The 21517-nt window shown below is 43.7% G+C and overlaps 1 protein-coding gene across 3 annotated transcripts; it reads right to left on the bottom strand.

Annotated features, from left to right (window-relative positions):
* Nucleotides 1–5108: 5108 nt before the first annotated feature.
* Nucleotides 5109–21322, bottom strand: CBY1 (chibby family member 1, beta catenin antagonist). 3 transcript variants are annotated; one of them, XM_049884446.1, is made up of 6 exons: nt 21211–21322; nt 19333–19496; nt 11532–11651; nt 7187–7292; nt 6984–7102; nt 5109–5760 (listed from the first exon to the last, which is right to left on the bottom strand). In XM_049884446.1, exons 2-6 carry the CDS (start codon nt 19333–19335, stop codon nt 5680–5682), a joined length of 429 nt encoding a protein of 142 aa, XP_049740403.1. In that variant the 5' UTR covers nt 19336–19496; nt 21211–21322; the 3' UTR covers nt 5109–5679. The 3 variants fall into 3 exon arrangements, with proteins under 3 accessions (XP_049740403.1, XP_049740404.1, XP_049740402.1); XM_049884447.1 differs by lacking the exon at nt 19333–19496; XM_049884445.1 differs by lacking the exons at nt 19333–19496; nt 21211–21322 and adding an exon at nt 16875–16994.
* Between the last annotated feature and the right edge of the window lie 195 nt (nt 21323–21517).

The following is a 21517-nucleotide window of genomic DNA, read 5'->3' as shown; positions in this document are numbered from 1 at the left end:
AATCGATTCAAGGCACACAACACGGGTCTTTTGGGAAAACAAGCAAGCAGTCCAATGTACTGAAAGGTAGGCTCTAATACTTAAGTACTTCTGTATCAGGCACTTTCTAAATGTGGGTGTGTGTGATGCTCATTTAATCCACAAAGCAACCCATTCGGTAGGTACAATTACCGCTATTTTACAGACTAGGAAATTGAGGCACAGTACAGGGTTGCTGCAAGTATTTCTGGTTGATTTCTAGAAGTGGGTTTATTGGCCAAAAAGAATGCCCATTTAAAATTCTGCTAGGTATTAGCTAATGGCCTTCACAAGAATAATGAAATCATAGGCTTTCACAATAATACATGAGAGTCCTTTTCCCCACACCTTGCATTGGATATTACCCATTATTTTTACCTTTTGACTATATGATAAATGGAAATGCATCTTTTTATAATGTACCCCCATAAATTGTTGACATACACCTTTAGCTAACTGACCATGGATCAGAGGATCTCAGAGTTAGCCAGGCCAAATCCTCATCAAATGTGTGATGGTCACTTAGCAGGGAGTCTCAATCCTCTGTTCACACACCTTGGAGGTGACTGAGGGTGTGTGCACTTCCTCCTGATATAGTCCTTTTCATCTTTGGACAGGGCAAAGTTATATAAAGCTCAAAAACATGCAAAATCAGTCTATGGTGTGAAGTCAGGATAGTGATTACCTTTGAGGAAGAGGCAAGGGGTAATATTTCAGAAGGGGGCAGGAGAGTAGCTTCCAGGGGGCTGAAAAACTTTTCTATGTCTTACCCTGGGTGATGTTTACATGGGAATGTTCATTTTGGGTAATCATCAAACTGTACGTTTATGAATTATGCTCTTTTTTGCACATGTTAAATTTAAGATTTTTTTTTTTTTTTTTAATGTAGGCTAGCTCTACATAACACAGTGGCTGCAGTACTGGGCTCAAACATACCAATGATTGTGAGGGTGATGCAGGACCAGGCAGTGTTTCATTCTGTTGTTTATAGGGTCACTATGAGTCGGAACCAACTCAATGGCACCTAACAGCAACAGCTCTACATAAATGCAAGGGCAGCTAAAGGGTCCAGCCTTGTAAAAATGGTGGCAAGGGGTCATCAAACCTCCTCCAACCTCAAAAGGGGGAAAGAGAATCAAGATCACCAGCCCAAGGCTGATTCCTATGAGGCAAAGGTCAGACATACCTCCACCCTCCAAACTTTTTACCAGTCCTGACACCAACTGTCCCTCCAATGGCACTCTCTACTTCTCTGCTGGGTTTGCTAATTCGTTGCAAAGGCCACACAGCACTCACAGATCATACTCATGATTATGGGGTTTATTTAGGAAGTAACAAGTTAAAATTGAGGATCAGGAATGACTGAAGATAACAGTTCTTCAATCAGGACAGCCTCTTCTCAGTCATGCTCACAGGCAGGCCTCTCTCTGGCCCTCCACTCCTTGGCTTGGGCTCTGCCCTCATCAGTCAAGTGTTACAGAGCTCTTTAGCTCCACCAATAAGTGCTAAGGGGCACTCCACTCCACCAATAAGCCTTGGCCAAAGACAATCAGCTCTCCCACTCTGTGAGTCAGCACACCTACTGTAACCACCTTGCTCCATGGGCCAGGAAGCCCACTGCACTGTCTCATGCCTGTCTCCTTGCTCTGTTGCCGCCACTTCTCTACCACCACTTCTCACCATCTTGCGTCGTCTCTGGTGTTACAGCTGTCTAACTTCTAGGTCTAGGAGGTTCTCAGTGCAGGGACCCCATGTCCAATGGACATGCTTCACTCCCGTCTTCTTATTGGTGGTAGTGAAGTCCCCTCTTTTGGCCTCTGGGATGATGTCACCCCCACAAGGGTGACATGGACCTTATTTGCACTATAAGCAAACCATCTAATCCCCTTGGTGGGCCACAAACACCTTATTTGCACAGTCCCACCCAATGATTCTGTGGAAGTTACAGGACCATAGCAAGAAAGGCCATACAAAAGTGATCAATCATACCACAAACACCCGTGGCTTTTAGTTCTTTTGTGGGGTCTTTAAAAAACTGCTGGAACATCAACACTTATGAAGATAGAGAGGGCAATCTTACGTGGAAAGCACAGACATCATGACTTCAAGTGCAGAAATCACACTATTAACGTGAACAAGCACTGGGAAAACCTTAGCCAATTAATTTTCTTTATATTCACTGGGGATTGGAATGTGAAAGTTGGCAATAAAGAAGAAAGATTAATAGTGGGAAAAGATGGCCTTGGTAATGGAAATGACACCAGAAACTGCATGACAGAAATTTGCAAGACCAACGACCTATTCATTGGAAATACCTTTTTTCAACAACATAAAAAGCGACAATACACATGGACCTCGCTGGGTGAAACACACAGGAATCAAATAGACTACATCTGTGGAAAGAGATGATGGAGAAGCTCAATATCATCAGTCAGAACATGGCCAGGGGCTGGCTGTTGGATGGATCATAAATTGTTCATATGCAAGTTCAAATTGAAGCTGAGGAAAATTAAAATAAGTCCACAAAAGCCAAAGTACAACCCTGAGTATATCCCACCTGAATTTAGAGACTATCTCAAGAATAGATTTGACACACTGAACACTAATGACCAAAGACCAGACGAGTTGTGGAACATCATACATGCAGAAAGCTAAAATGGTCATTAAAAAGACAGGAAAGAAAGCAAAGACCAAACTGGATGTGAGAAGAGACTCTAAAACTTACTCTTGAATGTCGAGTAGCTAAAGCAAAAGGAAGAAATGATGAAGTAAAAGAGCTGAAGATTTCAAAGGGCGACACAAGACAACAAAGTATTATAATGACAAGTACAAAGACCTGGAGTTAGAACACCAAAAGGGAAGAACACACATGGCATTTCTCAAGCTGAAAAAAAATTCAAGCTTCGAGTTGTAATACTGAAGGATTCTATGGGGAAAACATGGAACAATGCAGGAAGCAGCAAAAGAAGATGAAAGAAATACATAGTCACTGTACCAAAAAGAATTGGTCAACAGCCGGTCATTTCAGGAGGAAGAATATGATCAAGAACCAATGGTACTGGAAAAAGAAGTCCAAGCTGCACTGAAGGCATGGGCAAAAAACAAGGCTCCAGGAACTGAGATGTTTCAACAAACAGATGCAACGCTGGAAGCACTCACTCGTCGATACCAAGAAATTTGGAAGACAGCTACCTGGCTAACAACTGGAAGAGATCCCTCTTTGTGCCCATTTCAGAGAAAGGTGAGCCAACAGGATGTGGAAATTATCAAACAATATCATTAGTATCACATGCACGCAGATTTTAATTCAAAAACCACTGCACCAGTATATCGACAGGGAACTGCCAGGAATTCAAGCCAGATTCAAAAGAGGACGTGAAACCAGGGATATCATTGTTGATGTCAGATGGATCCTGGCTGAAAGGAGAGAATACCAGAAAAATGTTTACCTGTGTTTTATTGGCTATGCAAAGGCATTTGACTGTGTGGATCATAACAGATTATGGATAACATTGCAAACAATGGGAATTCCAGAACGCTTAATTGTGCTCATGCAGAACTTATACACCAACCAAGAGGCAACCGTTTGAACAGAACAAGGGGATACTGTCTGGCTTAAAGTCAGGAACGGTGTGGGCCAGGGTTGTATCCTTTCACCATAACAATTCAATCTGTATGCTGAGCAAATAATCCGAGAAACTGGACTATATGAAGAAAAATGGGGCATCAAGATTGGAGGAAGACTTATTAACAACCTGTGATATGCAGATGACACAACCTTGCTTGCTGAAAGCGAAGAAGACTTGAACACTTACTGATAAAGATCAATGACCTATAGCCTTCAGTATGGATTATACCTCAACATTAAAAAAAACCAAAAATCCTCAAAACTGGCCCAATAAGCAACATCATGATAAACAGAGAAAAGACTGGAGTTGTCAAGGATTTCATTTTACTTGGATCCATGATCAACACCCACAGGAGCAACAGTGAAAAAATCAAACATATTGCACTGAGCAAATCTCCTGCAAAAGACCTCTCTACAGTGTTAAAATGAAATGATGTCACTTTGAGAACTAAGGTGCACCTAAGCCAAGCCATGGTCTTTTCAATCGCCACATATGCACGCGAAAGCTGGACAATAAATAAGGAAAACTGAAGAAGAACTGAGGCCTCTGAAATATGGCGTGGACGAAGAATACTGAATATACACACCATGGACTATTAGAAGAATGAACAAATCTGTCTCGGAAGAAGTACAGCTAGAATGCTCCTTAGAAGAGAGGATAAGGAAACTTAATCTCATTTACTCAGGACATGTTATCAGGAGGGACCAGTCCCTGGAGAAAGACATCATGCTTTGTAAAGCAGAGGGTCAGCGAAAAAGAGGAAGACCCTCAATGAGATGGACTGACACAGTGGTTGCAACAACGGGCTCAAACATAACAATTGTGAGGATGGCACAGGACCAGACAGCGTTTCGTTCTGTTGTACACAGGGTCGCTACGAGTCAGAACCGACTTGATGGGACCTGACGACAACAAAAACAAGGTCAAGGGCAGAGCTACAATTATTCTTTTCTTCTGCCCAGCCCCCTAGTAGCCTGTAAGCATGGACTACAGCAGCAGCTTCCATCTGAGGCTGTCACCCAGCTCCTCTCTTCCCTGTGGGCTGTGGAATCAGACAGGCTTCCACTCCTCACCCTCAGTGCCCATTGACTTTGGGCCCTTCTTACTGACTTTGGCAGACCCTCTTCTCCAGCCAAGAAAGTCCACTCACACTGACTCAGGCACGTATTCCCAGTCTAGGATCCAGCCCCAACCCAGCCTCTCGGTCACCACCACGTCTGGGTCAGTCCCAGCTCCCCGCAGGGGGAGGGCAGGGGAGTCTAGGCAGAGAGCACCTATTTCTGTACCAGGTCAGCCTGTGCTATGGGCCAGGATGCTGGAACATTCTTCCACGAGGGCAACGTTTCTCCAAAACCTTGAAATTCTGTCTTTACATGGAGCAACACAAGCTTGGACTCCAGGCTCCATTTGCTTCTTCATGAACTGAAACTTCTTTTTTCACTCACTTTGGTGACAGAGAGATTCATTTAATTTCATTTAATAGAAAAGAAATATCATAAACAATAAAGTAGCACAAAAAAATATAGTTGCCATGGAACGCTGGTGCCTACTGAAACAGCAGAGCCAGAGGAGGTCGTGGATCTGTGGAACAAGTATTCAGCCTGCGGGACTGAGGACCGGAGGCACCGCCCATACGACACCTCCTGCTGTACCCCAAGCACCAACACAAGGGGTGATATGATGAACTCCAGCTGCTTCTGCCAATGGGGTCTGTCCAATGTGGGTGAGTCTGGGGAGCACCCGAAAGTTTAACATCACCCCTGACATCCCTGATCCCTACACAGTGCACTGAGAACACATTTCTAGTTATTGCCTGGCCTAGAATCTTGGTTCCTCAATTATGTTATCACCTTTCCATTGCCAACTCAAGGGTACTGGTGCCTTTTGGCCTCATTATAAGATACTCTCTCCCAGGACCTACTCCACTAGTCTGGCTTAAAAAACAAAAACAAACCCTCAGCCCCTCAGCTACATCCTACTTCCCTGATCAGTGGGTTTCTCCCCACATTCCTAACAAATCTCTTTGGGGTCTTCATTTCCTCCTCCGGCTGACACTCTTCAGTTCATCCAGTTCCTTCTCCATCAGGTGGGATTCAGCAGTGGTCTCAGAGAGCTGAAAGTAAAGCGGAAGGCTGTTATGAAGAAGGACATTTCTGGGCTGTGTTTTGGGTTGCCGAGGCCTTCTGGCATTTCGCTAGCACTGGCAGCCTCCATGATGGGGAAGCCCTTTGTAACTGGGCAGAGTGTAACCACCTGGTGACCCAGGGCCACAGTACTTGAGAACATTGACAATCTACCCCTTGACATTTTCATCACCTACTATTTTTTTTTTTTTTTTTTTACTATTGCATGGCTCTGCATTAAGGAGGCCTCGGAGGGTCAGAAAGGCAGACGTTGGTGACTCTAGAACTAGAGGATTACAGTCTAAGTTGTTCTGGGCTACAGCTCACACAATCGCCATTATACGATTAGGAAAAGAAAACGCTTAAAAAAGAACGTCACTTTCTCATCGGGATCTTTCAGTGGACTTTGGAGTAGAAGGTGGATAACACTAAAGAGAAGGATGGGGAGACATAAAATAGAAGTCAGCTTACTGGGAAATACGAGCTATGAACTGATTGAATTCCCATGTAACATTCCCACAAAGTGACTATGATGCCCATTTTATTGCTGAAGAAACTAAGTCAGAGAGCAGTGAAGTAATTGCCTAAAATCACAGTCAATCAGTGGAGGAGCTGGGCTGGGCACCCAGGCAATTTAAGTTCCAGAATGAATACCCCTAACCACGGCAATGTACACTGTCAATCAACCTTAGCACACCTCTAGGCCCAACAGGTTGCTGCATTTTTTAAAAGCTTCAAAAACCACCACGAATGCAGAGCGTGCCCTCCCACAGATCTGTGCCAGGTATGAACTCATGCCTACATGGTATGGGACACCTGCAGTTCTTTAACAGACTGTACCCTCTCCTTGGAATTCCGTCCTCCCAACCTCCATTCCTGCCTTTATCCTTCAAAAGTCTGCTCAAATATTCCTTCCTCTGTGAACCCCTTTTCGGAATTAACTTCTCTCTATCATGGGCTTACACCAGACCCTGTACAGACTCCAACTGTTGCCCTTAATACAGGCATTAGAGTTATGCTACTGTCCACCTCCCCACTAGGCTATGAGCCCTTGAGGACAGGGACTGAGTTTTACCTGTTTTTGTATCGTTGGATTCAGAGTACAGTGCCTGGGCAAATGGACACTCAAATGGATAGCAGCTGAATGAAATGACTCAAGGTGGGCCTTCCCCAGAAGAAAAGCCCAGGCGTCCCTTCCCACCCACCTCCTCACCATGTCTAGCAGGATGTCCACTTTCAGCCGCAAGAGATTGTTCTCTTCCTCCAACTGCTGGTTCCGCCTGCGAAGGCGCTGAGCCTCCCTCCGGTCCACACCTGCACTAATCCCAGTGTCTGCAGGAAGGCAAGAACTGGGAGTGACAAAGGGGATTTCATTCCACAATCTGCTTTGACAAAAGGGCAGGAAATGGAGCCCACCTGCTATCCACTGGCCATTCTCAAACTTGAGGCTTTGCCCTGCCAGGTTCATGGTGGGTGTTCCGTAGTCAAGGCCCAGTTCAACCTCCCGGGTGGACCGGTCCAGCTGTGGGGAGACACCGCGTGATAGCTTCCAAGGGCCAGAACATGGGCTGTGTCCAGCTCCTTTTGTCCTAACTATACGATCCCAGAAACACATTCCTTTTCTCCAATCACTATTTTGCACATTGAACAATTTTTTTAGAAGGTCAGGAAATCAGATAACGCACAAAAAAACTTTTAAACTATGTGAGAGAAGAAATGTACCATTTTATATAACATATATTTTCCAAAAAAACTATACATACTGACATTTGTAGAGTGAATTATTTTGTATCTACTGGACAGTTTAAGGGATCCAAATCTATAATTTTAAAAAGTGAAAATCTTTTTGAATGTAATAGGCCCTTAAATTATCACTTGCTTAATATGATGCAATCTGTGTGCTGAACAAACAACCCGAGAAGCTGAACTATATATGAAGAACGGGGCATCAGGACTGGAGGAAGACTAACAACCTGCCTTATGCAGATAACACAACCTTGCTTGCTGAAAGTGAAGAGGACGTGAAGCACTTACAGAAGATCAAATATGACAGCCTTCAGCATGGATTACACCTCAACATAAAACAAAAATCCTCACAACTGGACCAATAAGCAACATCATGATAAACAGAGAAAAGACGGAAGTTGTCAAGGATTTCATTGTACTTGGATCCACAATCAATGCCCATGGAAGCAGCAGTCAAGAAATCAAACAATGTATTGCATTGGGCCAATCTGCTGCAAAAGATCTCTTTAAAGTGTTAAAAAGCAAAGATGTCACTTTGAGGACTAAGGTGCACCTGACCCAAGCCATGGTATTTTCATATGTATGTGAACGCTGAACAACGAATAAGGAATAATTGACACCTTTGAACTGTGGTGTTGGTGAAGAATATTGAATATACCATGGACTGCCAGATGAACAAACCTGTCTTGGAAGAAGTACAGCCAGAATGCTCCTTAGAAGCGAGGATGATGAGACTTCATCTCACATACTCTGGACATGTTATCAGGAGGGATCAGTCCCTGGAGAAGGACATCATGCTTGGTAAAGTAGAAGGTCAGCAAAAAAGAGGAAGACCCTCAATGAGATGGACTGATACAATGGTTGGGACAATGGGCTCACGCATAACAATTGTGAGGATGGTGCAGGACTGGGCAGTGTTTCGTTCTGTTGTACACAGGGTCGCTATGAGTCGGAACCAACTCGACAGCACCTAACAAGAACATGAAGTGGCAAGGGCATAGAGCTCTGAAGCCCAACTAGTAGCGGCTATTGCTTTTTAATATGTATCAACACAATTTACATATTCATTTACACAACTTCCTTGCCACCACCTCAATCAGGACCAGGTACTGTGGATATAGAGCTGGCTACAACCACCTCTGCCTGCAAGGAGGTTTCACTCCTTCAGGTTAGACCTGGGCATCTCAAAAGGAGGAGCCCTTCAGGTATGTGTGGGATGTAAGGCCTTCTCTAACCATCCCATTTAAGATGAGGACACCCTTCCCATCTCCCTACCCCAGACCTACGCTTTCCTTTTCTCCATAGCAGTTATTACCATTTGATGTAAAGTTACTTGCTATTTAATATATATTCCTATTTGAATATATAAATTTTCTGTCTCCTTCCATTAACATATGTGCATCACAAATGCAGGGATTTGATTGTTTTTTCCTCTCTCCTTAGTCTACTTCTCTATATTCAGTGCCTCTAAGGGTGCTTGGCACATAGCAAGTTATCAGTTAATACCTTCTGAATTAATGAAGAGGGAAAAGCATGGTAGGCAGAGGGACTAGCATGCACGAAGGTGGGAGAGTATGATGTCCCTGTGGCTGAAGCTTAAGGTGTAGAGGGTGGGGGCAGGAAGGAGAGCTGGGAAGAGCCTGTGAGGGGCCTTAGGACCACCTTGTTATGGATTGACTCGTGTCCTCCAAAAAGGTGTGTCAACTTGGCTAGGCCACAATTCCCGTATTGTGTGGTTGTCCACCATTTTGTCATCTGATGTGATTTTCCTATGGGTTGTAAATCCTACCTTTATGATGTTAATGAGGTAGGATTAGAGGCAGTTATGTTAATGAGGCAGGACTCAATCTACAAGATTAGGTTGTATCGTGACTCAGTCTCTTCTGAGATATAAAAGAGAAAAGGGAGCAGAGAGACAGGGAGACCTCATACCACCAAGCAAGAAGAGCCAGAAGCACATGTCCTTTGGACCTGGGGTCCCTGCGCTGAGAAGCTCCTAGGCCAGGGGAAGATTGATGACAAGGACCTTCCCCTGGAGCTGGCACCCTGAATTCAGACTTCTAGCCTCTTAGACTGTGAAAGAATAAATTTCTCTTTGCTAAAGCCATCCACTGTGGTACTTCTGTTATAGCAGCACTAGATGACTAAGACAACACTCAAGATCAAGGACCTTGTCCCATAGTAATGGGGAGCTAATAAAAACCACTGGTTACCATACAAGGCACTGTAGAGGTTTATTCCCTACCATGGTATACACCTACCTCTGGGGATGTGTCAAACCCTCTAGATGGAGGGCTGACTTCATGCCACTGCTCTTACACTCTGTGATTAGGACATGGGATGTCTCAGAGGGACCATCAGGCACCAGAAATTGAGAGCCTGGGCCTCTGCCTGGCCTGCTTCACTGGATGCCCAACATGGTCACAGTGGGGCTTCCCCCCCATGATTTTGACTAGGGACTGGAGACGATGGGCTCAAAGACCGAAAGGCCTGGGTGAATGCTCAGCCCTCACAGCCCCACGCCCCTCACCTTCTGTTAAGGACTTCTAGAAAACATCAGGGAAACCAGGCTCCATGACTTCTTGGCTTAGACTGACAGCCTGAGTGTGTGAGAGCCACATGGGCAGGTAGGATCACAGCGAACATAAAGTACCCAGTACTTGGTCACAGCTGCTCTAAAGACGTCTCTGTGTGTGTGTGCACGCGTGCTCATGCACGCATGCATGCATCAAGGGGTGGAGATGGGGGGGCCATCTCACAACTAGGAATGGAAATTGATTTGGATGTGGTCTAACTTCAAACTCCTAATTTTTAAAATTTATAGAGACTGTACATTCAAATAGACAGTAGGTCGCTTTGGAAGGCTATCATTTATCCCAATGCTATTGCCATTGCTCCAAACACTGCTGTAACATCTCTTTTGCAACTACCTTTGAAGCCATGGAATATCCTCTGGAATGCCCTTAATGGTGGCAAATTACCATCCTTTGAGAATAAATTTGATTCATGGAAGTAACTAAAATTAATTCCTGGCTAAGCCTTGAGAATAAAGTAAAAGTCAAATTGGATATTGTTTGGGGCCAAAAACCATAGTGAAATTGACTCTCTTATTAGGTTCTTGCACTGGGTCTGGGTATTAGGTTCTTGAACAATGTTGTTGTTGTTGTCAGGTGCTGTCGAGTCGATTCCGACTTATAGCGACCCTGTATACAACAGAACGAGACACTGCCCGGTCCTGTGCCATCCTCAAAATCATTGCTATGTTTGAGCCCATTCTTGCAGCCACTGTGTCAGATCATCTCATTGAGGTCTTCCTCTTTTCCCTGACCCTCTACTTTACCAAGCATGATGTCCTCCTCCAGGGACTGGTCCCTCCTGATAACATGTCCAAAGTATGTGAGACATAGTCTTGCTATCCTTCCACTTAAGAAGCATTCTAGTTGTACACCTTCCAAGACAGATTTGTTCGTTCTTTTGGCAGTCCATGGTATATTCAATATTCTTCGCCAACACTGCAATTCAAGGGCATCAGTTCTTCTTCAGTCTTCCTTATTCATTGTCCAGCTTTCGCATGCATACGAGGCGACTGAAAATACCATGGCTTGGGTCAGGCGCACCTTAGTCCTCAAGGTGACATCTTTGCTTTTCAACACTTCAAGGAGGTCTTTTGCAGCTGATTTGCCCAACGCAATGTGTCTTTTGATTTCCTGCCTGCTGCTTCCATGGGTACTGATTGTGGATCCAAGTAAAATGAAATCCTTGACAACCTCAGTCTTTTCTCTACTCATAATGTTGCTTATTGGTCCAGTTGTGAGGATTTCTGTTTTCTTCTTGAACAATAAAAAACCAGTGCCGTCAACAGGTCCTGACAATTTCCAAATTAGAGTTCAGAAATATGTTTTCACCGATAGCAATGAGATGAGTTAAAAGGATGCCCTGAGGACCACACTTTGCACCACAGACCAGGCCTGCCACTGCAGGCATCCACTGTGCTGACCACAATTCCAATACTCACAGAGTGAAGGTTGGAGAGAGAAGCTGACTTCCGAGGAGGCGTCTTCTTCGGACTGAACGTATTCCCAAAGAGAGGCATCTTTGGCCTGATGAAGGAAAGGTCAATCACTGCTCCCTTCTCCTAGAGTCAAAAAAAAAGTCAAGGATGGAAAAAACTGGATTAGTGACCTTGTGCCATTTTCCTCAAATCATGGAGACATATACATTTTGCCTCACGGCTTTGTCTGAGTATAAACTATTACCAATCTTGACAATATCTCAAGTGTGTTGACTGCTCACTATGCACCAGGTGGTATGCTAAGACCTTTACATGCAATATCTCATTTAATTTTCATGCAACCCTGTGATTAGTGCTTATTATTATCCCCATCTGACAGGACATGTGACATCTCATCTAATCCTCACATAACCTGGTGATTAGTGCCGGTTATTACATCCATTTGACAGATGAGGTTTAGAAAGACTGAGATCATAAGTGCGAGATGGATTCGAACCCAGGTCTGTCCAGCTCTACCGTGTGTTAACCACTATTGTCCAGTGCCTACCCTGCCTGTCTTAAGTTTTGTCACGGTTGGCATCAGCAGATGTGTAGTCTACAGCAGTCAATGCAATCCCTCCTATTCCTGCACACCATAAAAATTACACCTGGAGCAATCGCCCTGCATACAGTCCATTTTAAAGAAATGAAGCCTTGCTGATATTTCACTCCAGACTGCTAACAGTGCCCCTCACTAGGTCATATGTCAGAAGGCTGCCTGTCCCGTATGGTGAGGTGTCCGGAGGAAAGGGGGAGGTTCACAACGTGGCAGAGCTGACAATGGCTCCTCATCTATACATCTGCTTTCTGCATACTGCGACCTAGTGCAATTCACGAAGGCACAGTTAAATAAATTTACTGACATCACCCAGTTTTTCTCGGGGGGTGTGGGGAGGTAAACTTTTTTTAAATCAGTGTTAACAGACCTACAGAAAAGTACACAGATCTTAAGTGTGGCTTGAGGAGATTTTACTACACGCATATACACATACACCTGTGTGATCACCGTCCAGATCAGGATACGGAACATTTCAGCACCCCACAAGCCTCGCCCAAGCCCTTTGTGTCCATGGACTTGTATAATATGTCCTCTTTTACTTCTGGCTTCTTTGATTCAACATATTTGTGAGATTTCTTTCTTTTTACTCAACATCATGTAGTTGTAGTTTGTTCCTTTGCACTGCTGTAAAATATTCTACTGTTTAAACACACCACAATGTATTTATCCACTTTACTGATGACGGACGTTTGGATGGTTTCCAGTTTTCAGCTCTTTTAAATAGTGCTGCTATGAACATGATTAGCCATGTATTTCAGTACACACATGTACACTTTTCTGGTTCTCTGTGTAGAATTGTTAGTCACAGGGGATTCATACATTCAGATTTAGTAGATACTGCCAAACAGTTTTCCAAAGTCATTGTACCAATTTGTACTTCTACAAGCACCGTGCAAAAGATCTTGTTGCTCCACAACCTTGTTAACTTTTGGTATTTTCTGTCTTTTCCTTTTATCCATTCTGGCAGGCGTGCAGTGGTATTGCACTGTTTGTTTAATCTGCTTTTCCCCGATAACTAAATTGAATACTTTTTCACATACTTATTGGACATCGATAAAACCCTCTTTTTTGAAATGTTCAAGTATTTTATCATTTTTTTTTTTACCTATTTGTCTTTGTTTTCTTATTGATTTGTAAGGGTTCTTTATATATGTTGGATATGAGTCCTCTGTTAGATATATGTACAGCACTGAAAAATATCTTTTCTCAATCTGGGGCTCACCTTTTCTCTTCCTTATTGGTTTCTTTCGACTAAAGAAATTCTTAATTTTAATTAAATCTAATTTATCTATTTTTTATAGTGTTTTTGTGTCCTATTTAAGAAATTTTTGTCTGCCAAAGAGCATAATGGTATTATATTAACTTTTAGAAATGTTATCAACTTTCACATTTAAGGCTATGATTCATCTGGAATTTTTGTATATTGTGTGAGATACAGGTCAGGGTTCTTTTTTCCCATATATTACCCAATTTTAACTTAAAATACAGAAATAGCTTTAAAAAATAAGTATATTTTACTTTCTCTTCTAGAGCCACCCTTTAAAATCCTCTGTTCAGCTCTTTTACATCAACATTTCTTCCATTCGTTTTAGCTACTCTACGTTCAAGAATAAATTTCAGAGTCTCTTCTGACATCCATTTTGGTCTTTTTTTTCTTTCCTGTCTTTTTAATGACCTTTTGCTTTCTTCAGGTATGATGTCCATGATGTCTTACCACAACTTGTCTGGTCTTTTTGGTCATTAGTGTTCAATGTGTCAAATGGGATATACTCAAGGTCATACTTTGGCTCTCGTGGACTTGTTTTTTCTTCAGTTTCAACTTGAACTTACATATAAGCAATTGATGGTCTGTTCCACAGTCGGCCCCTGGCCTTGTTCTGACTGATGATATTGGGCTTTTCCATTGTCTCTTTCCACAGATGTAGTCAATTTGATTCCTGTGTATTCCATCTGGTGAACTCCATGTGTATAGTCGTCATTTATGTTGTTGAAAAAAGGTACTTCCAATGAATAAGTCATTGGTCTCGCAAAATTCTATCACGTGATCCCTGGTGTCATTTCTATCACCAAGGTCGTATTCCAACTATTCGTCTTTTTTCCAATTTTTACATTCCAATCACTAGTAATTACCAATGCACCTTGATTGCAGGTTTGCTCAATCTCAGACTGCAGAAGTTGGTAAAAATCTTCAATTTCTTCATCTTTGGCATTAGTAGCTGGATTATAAATTTGAAGAACTGTCGTATTAACTGGTCTTCCTTGTACTGTGTGGATATCATCCTATCACTGACAGCACCGTAACTCAGAAGAGGTCTTGACATCTTCTGACAGTGAATGCCATATTGTCCCTCTTCAATCTGTCATCCCCGGCGTAGTGGACCATATGATCGTCCAACTCATAATGGCAATACCAGTCTGTTTCAGCACACTAATGCCTAGGGTATGGATCTTTATGCGTTCCATTTCATTTTTTATGATTTCCAATTTTCCTAGATTCATACTTCATACATTCCACATTTCAATTATTAATGGAAGTTTGCAGCTGTTTCTTCTCATTTTGAGTCATGCCACATCAGCAAATTAAGGTCCCGAAAGTTTTACTCCATCCACATCATTTAGGTCTACTCTACTTTGAGGACCCCCACGTGCCTGTCAAGTTTGTTGTACTAGGGGGGCTTGCGTGTTGCTGTGATGCTGGAACCTATGCCACTGGTATTCAGATACCAACAGGGTCACCCATGGCGGACAGAGTTCAACTGAGCTTCCAGACTAAGACAGACTAGGGAGAAGGACCCAGCAGTCTACTTCTAAAAAGAATTAGCCAGTAAAAATCGTATGAATTGCAGCAGGACACTGTCTGATATAGTGCTGCAAGATGAGCCCCCCAGGTTGGAAGGCACTCAAAAGACAACTGGGGAAGAGGGTCCTCCTCACAGTAGAGTTGACCTTAATGATGTGGGTGGTGTCAAGCTTTTGGGATCTTCGTTTGCTGATGTGGCACAACTCAAAATGAGAAGAAACAGCTGCAAACATCCCTTAATAATCAGAATGTGGAATGTATGAATCTACGAAGACCTTCAACGAAATGGAGCGATACAGTGGCTGCACCAATGGGCTCAAGCATAACAACAATTGTGAGGACGGTGCAGGACCAGGCAGTGTTTTGTTCTGTTATACATAGGGTCACTATGGCTTGGAACTGACTTGATGGCACCTAACAATAATAACAACAACATACTTGAGAATTAAAAAGGAAAAAGAGCCAAACCCATTACCGTTGAGTAGATTCCGACTCATAGCAACCCTATAGGACAGAGGAGAACTGCCCCATAGAGTTTCCAAGGAGCACCTGGTGAATTTGAACTGCCAACCTTTTGGTTTGCAGCCATAGCACTTAGCCACTATGCCACCAGGGTTTCTTAAGAATGGACTGCCATAAAATCTATCATATTCAAATACATACAATGGTTTGTAATAATGAATGAATACACTACTTTGTGATGCTCATGGCAACACTGCGTGGTTCAGAAGTGTTTCTTAAGTGTTTTATATGCATAAAACTAAAAAACCAAACCCAGTGTTGTCGAGTCGATTCCGACTCATAGCGACCCTATAGGACAGAGGAGAACTGCCCCATAGGTTTCCAAGGAGCGCCTGGTGGATTTGAACTGCCAACCCCTTTGGTTAGAAAGGTAAAATATATACTGTATACTAAGACAAACATTTGACTAATTGATACTAAATAAGAACCATATGTACCTGTTCTGTTGTTGTTGTTAGGTGCCTGTTCCAACTTACCTACCAATTTGCCTTAAAGACAGATTTAGGAATGGATCTCAATCGTAACCCAGGGACTGCCTGTACTGTGCCCCTGATCAGAATGATTAGTAGTGGTAGCTGGGAACCATCTAGTTCTTCTGGTCTCAGGGTAGATGAGGCCATGGTTCATGCAGACCACCTGTAGACTAGTTTCTTCTTTGAGTATGGGTTTCCTTCTTTCTCTTGCTCCAGATGAGTAGGGACCAGTAGTTGTATCTTACATGGCTGCTTACAAGCTTTTAAGACCCCAGTCACCAGTCAACCAACCAACTCATTGCCATCAAGTCGATTCTGACTCATAGCGACCCTAAAGGACAGTAGAACTGCCCCACAGAGTTTCCAAGGAGTGCCTGGTAGATTCGAACTGCCAACCTTTTGGTTAGCAGCCATAGCTCTTAACCACTACACCATCAGACACTACTTACCAATGTGGAACATGAAATCAGGTTTTATATCAAATATTGTTAAAGATAACTCATAGAATGAATCCATCACTATTAGCAAAATATGTATCCAACAAGAAAATGAAGAAAAACTAGTATGCTGTTTTCAGTTATGCCAAAATTAATTTCACTAAAATTAATGACAGACATTTAGAAGCTCTTTTAGGGATTTTTTGTGGCGCAGTGGTGAAAAGCTTGGCTGCTAACCAAAAGGTCGGCAGTTCGAATCCACCAGCTGCTCCTTGGAAACCCTATGGGGCAGTTCTACTCTGCTCTATAGGGTCGTTATGAGTCAGAATTGACTTGATGGCAATGAGTTTTTTGTTCTTTTACATTATACGGCACAGAAATATACGTATATATGATTTGTAAATAAATACAAGGATACTGAGGGCGCGTGTGCTCATGATATTTTTATCAGGTAGGTATGTGTTTATAATTAAAACAGTTTGGCCCTGGGCACAACAATTCGGGGCTTGAACAAACCAGAATGCTTCCAGCTTGGTGGTGGAGAAGACAGGGGTGGGGACCAGGATGTTGCAGGAGTTTGAAGTGTGCCACCATGTCATCTGAAACACACAGGAAGGCCCTGGGGCATAGTTTCTGCTGGAGAGGAGAAAGGTGGTGGTCATACAGAAGATGGAGGAGAATTACCTTATATCTGTAGAGGACAAAACAAGAATGAAACAGAACAATACCCAGGGAGAAAGATATTAACTCAAACAAGAAACGGCAAAGTACCAAACACTAATGAATATCACTGCCTGTATACCCATCATGGGCTGGGCCCTATGTTGTACATATTTTATGTATTTCTTTTATTCCTCGCAGCAACCCTGCAAGTAGGTATTTTCCTATTCATATTAAAGATGAGAAAACTAGGGCTTGGAGAAGATAACCAATTTTCTCAAGGTCCACAGCCAGTGAGTAAAGGAGCTAAGCAAGACTCCTAAGCCCATTAAAAAAAAAAAGACTCCTAAGCCATCCTTCTTCCTAGGTACCATACCACCTCAGGAAGAACTTTCTTACATTCAGAGCTAGCCTGTCCAAAGATGAAAAGGGCTGTATTGAGAAGGAGGTGTAACACCTACTCCCAGAAGTAGTTAAGCAAGTGGAAGACTCCTTGCTGTGTTGCCACAGGGTAAGGATTTAGACTGTCCAATCCCAAGATTCCTTGATCCCATGGTCAGTTGGCTAAAGCAGTATACCAAATTACCCTTGTATAAAAACTTGAAGGGCATGTGATAAGAAGCACCATTTTCATGCTGGATATTGGCAAATTTTTTTAAAAAAGGGTACCATTCAATGCTGGTGAGGAGGTAGGCCTTAGGAAGGCCTGCTTGCAAGGTTAGTCCTTGGCTGGTTCTGGGAACTTGAACTTCAGGAAGGTCCTTGCCATTCCCAGAATTGATAAGAGTGCTCACCGTGCCTAGACTGTACAAACAGCGGTTTATGTTGAACACCTGCTTTCCTTCTGGGAGTTTGGAATCCTGGTATGTGCTAGGCAGAGGGTGCCTAAGGGACCAGGCCCCAGTTAAAATTCTATGCACTGAATTTCTAATGAGCTTCCCTGGTAGAGATTTCACCCGTTTTCACAACTCATTGCAGAGGAATTAAGTGCATCTTGTATGACTCCTCTTGCCTGGTTTCCTCCAGACTCAACGCACCTTTTCCCGTTGCTGACTTTTCTTTGTGTCCTTTCACTGCAGTAAATCGTAACTGTGAGTGAGATGATATGTGGTGTCCTGTGAGTCCTCCTAGTGAATCATCAAACCGGGGTGGTCGTCCTGACCCCCGACATAGTGGGGAAAAGACACTTTCATTTACCATTGGTGGAAACATAAGACGTTATAATTCCTTCAAGGGCAATTACACAAAAAGCCTAGCAAAATTTTAAATATGCCTACTTTCTGACCAGCAAATCCATGTCTAGAGATTATTCTTCAGAAGCACTTGTGCATGTTCACACAAATGTTCGCTCTTGTTAATAATACTGACAAACAAGAAGCAATGCAAAACGTCTACACCAGTGGTTGGTGCAGCCAAATAAACTGGGATACATTCTTATAATGGAATACTAAACAGTCATTAAAAACAATGAGATAGCTCTATATGGACTGACCTGAAAAAACCTACAACATACGCCCTAACTTTAAGAAAATGAGGGGTGCAACAACGTATATAGTATAATTTCATACGAGAAGACACAAAGACAAAAGTGAGAATTTACACATGCGCATAAAAACAACAAAGACCTGGAAGGATGCACCAAGCTGTTTATAGTGGTTAAATCCAGGAAGAAGAGTAGGATAATGAAGTCCAGTGGGACTGCCATTTTTATTTTTATTGTGCTTTAGGTGAAAGTTTACATCTCAAGTTGTTTTCTCACACAAAAATTTATATATACATTGTTATGTGACCCTAGTTGCTATCCCTATAATATGACAGCACACTCCCTCTTTCCAGCCCAGATTTCCCATGTCCATCCAATCAGCTCCTGTCCCTTTCTGCCTTCTCATCTCACCTCCGGAAAGAAGCTGCCAATTTAGCTAAGAAGCACACTCTTCACGAGTATCATCAAATGAAATTGCCATTTTTTATAGGTAAAAGATGGTCAAATAGTGGGAATTTCATAAAATATAATATAATGCTAAATTATTTATATTAAAGAAATATACTGGTAAGATAATATTTCATAAGTGCGTTCTTGATCCAGAATGGAGGCCCTGGCTAAACACTCTCTGGTCTCCTTCTTCGGCAGTTGGCTAAGCCTACTCCAGCTCCTTTCTTATCACTGCTGGGCTCCAACAACACATACCCAAATGCCAGAAGCCCCGAGATGCCTAACACTTAGGGATGACACTTTCTTCTTGGGTCTGAAGAATTATTCAAAATACCCAATTCCAAAGAAATCCATGAAACCTAGCTAACCCACCCTGCTTACCATACATAAGCCGTCTCCTACAGCTCCAGCTTGCTGTTATCCTGTCCCCAGGTGCAACCGCCCGTGTGGCCCTGTGTAGCCCAGCGTGGCAGCCTTCTCTCGTTTGGAGCTTTAGTAGCCAAGAGTTCTCCCTTTCATCTATCCGAGGGACTCTGTGTTGCGTCCTGCCATCCAAAGAATCTATCATCAAACCTTGTAGTTAGGTGCTATCGAGTCAATTCCCACTCAGAGCCACCCCACGTGATAGAGCAGAACTGCCCCACAGGATTTTCTAGGCTGTAATCTCCGCAGGATCAGATTGCCAGCTCTTTCTCCCAGGGAGCCACTGGGTGGGTTTGAATCACCCACCTATTAGATAACAGCTGAGTGCTTAACCGTTGTACCACCAGGACTTCTAATATAATTATAAAATACTTCCGGATTTAATGACTTTATTATAATGACAATATATTCACATATTAGTTACGAAAACAAAACAAACAAAAAAGAGATAAAAAGCAGCCCCTCCAAGCATTTGGAGACACTGGAAGAAGAAAAAATAAGCCAAGTTGTTCCTGCCCAAGCCTCCGATGATGCTACAAGCACTATGCCTGAGCACATCACCTGGACACAAGAGACCAGGTTCTAGGCCTGGTTCTGCCCATCAGTTGCTTGCTAAACCTTGGCCAAGTTGCTTTATTTCTCTGGGTTTTAACTAAGGCACTTGACTCATGACCTCATTAATTCTCATAATCTTTAAACCAAGAATTGTCTTCCATGTATCACAGTTGAGGAAAAGGAAGGTCTGGGACTCTGGGGCCTTAGTGTCCCTGGGAGTCCCTGGGTGGTACAAACGGTTAAATGCTTGACTTCTAGCCAAAAGGTTGGCAGTTCAAACCCACCTGGAGGTGCCTCAGAAGACAGGCCAGGCAATCTGCTTCCGAAAGGTCACAGCTTTGAGAAAACCCTATGGAACAGTTCTACTCTGCACACGTGGGATTGCCAGGAGTCAGAATTGATTAATGGCAACTAACAACAACAACGAAGCATGGGCCTGAGGGTCCCAGCTATTTAAAAAGGGCCCAAGGCAGCCTTCTTTTGGTGAAACTCCCTGGGGAGAGAGGGCTCAGCACAAAGGATGTGAAGGCAGAGGAGAACACCTGGGTTCCAACCATTAGTCTGCCGCTCAGACTCCAGCACCTATCATCTCTGGGCCAAGGCCTCTTCACTTGTAATCAAGGATACTCATAGACCTGACTCACAGGTTGTCATAGTGCTTTATAAAAACCTGTGGCATTTAATCCTCACAACCACCCTGGGATGCAGGTCAGGTAAATATTCCATTTACACATCAGAAAACTGAGGCTTAGAGAAGTCAAATAACTTCCCCAAATCACACAAGAAGGTCATGGAATGAGGCTTCAGCCAAGGTCTACTCCTATCCTCCGAGAATAATAATCACTAACGACAGTGACCCTTTACAGTTTGCAAAGGGTCACAAAATGCATTGCCTTATTTTAATTCTAATAAGAAGGCAAAGGAGTAGTTTTTGATTTTCATCAAATTCTCAAAGGGATACGTGTCTCGCAAAGGGTTAAGACCAGCCAAGCACATGCCTCGGGTCACCCAGGGCTGTCGGACTCAAGGAAGGTTGTAAACAAACGTTCACGTACAATCGGGGGAGGAATTACCGTGCCATTTTACAATCGAGGAAACAGACCTAGAAAAGGGAGGTGATGGGACCCGGCCTCCGCCCCCTTCCTCACGTTCCCCTGGCCCTCCAGCTGCGGGGAGGCCCTAGATAAACTGAGGAACCTTCTCCCGCGGTGCCGGGGCGTCCCACCCCTCCTCTGCCCCTCCGGCCTCGCTGCCCCGGCGGCGCCGAGCTCGGAGACGTACCTGACGCTGTACCAAACGCCACGGTCGAAACCCAGCCGAGACCTCGCTCGAGGACCCCACCAGGGTCCCCCATCAACCGGCGCTCCCACGGCTGCCCGGCCTCGCCACCGCCCGCCCACCGCGCCTGCGCAGCCTCGACCATCACAGAAAGTGGGGGTACCCGGCGCGGCGGGGTCTCCGACGCGTGCCTGCGCGAGGCACCAGAAACTCCCGCAGGCTCCCCGAGACGTATTAAACGGCGTATACAAAGGCAGTGCCTCGCGGAGGCTTTTACATGCCCCATATTATAGGTCGGGACGAGGAGCCA

Source organism: Elephas maximus, chromosome 4 (assembly GCF_024166365.1).
Source record: "Elephas maximus indicus isolate mEleMax1 chromosome 4, mEleMax1 primary haplotype, whole genome shotgun sequence".
NCBI lineage: Eukaryota > Metazoa > Chordata > Mammalia > Proboscidea > Elephantidae > Elephas > Elephas maximus.
The sequence above is the reverse complement of the archived record's forward strand: the minus strand, read 5'-3'. Positions and strand labels throughout refer to the sequence as shown.

Excerpts from the sequence above, each read along its gene's own strand:
- CBY1 (XM_049884445.1), bottom strand. The coding sequence starts at position 16,952 with ATGGTGGCACACTTCAAACTCCTGCAACATCCTGGTCCCCACCCCTGT. Across the intron at positions 11,652-16,874 it reads ACCAAGCTGGAAGCATTCTG|GAGAAGGGAGCAGTGATTGA; the intron begins GTTTGTTCAAGC and ends TTTTGACTCTAG. Across the intron at positions 5,761-6,983 it reads TGGACATCCTGCTAGACATG|CTCTCTGAGACCACTGCTGA; the intron begins GTGAGGAGGTGG and ends CTTTACTTTCAG.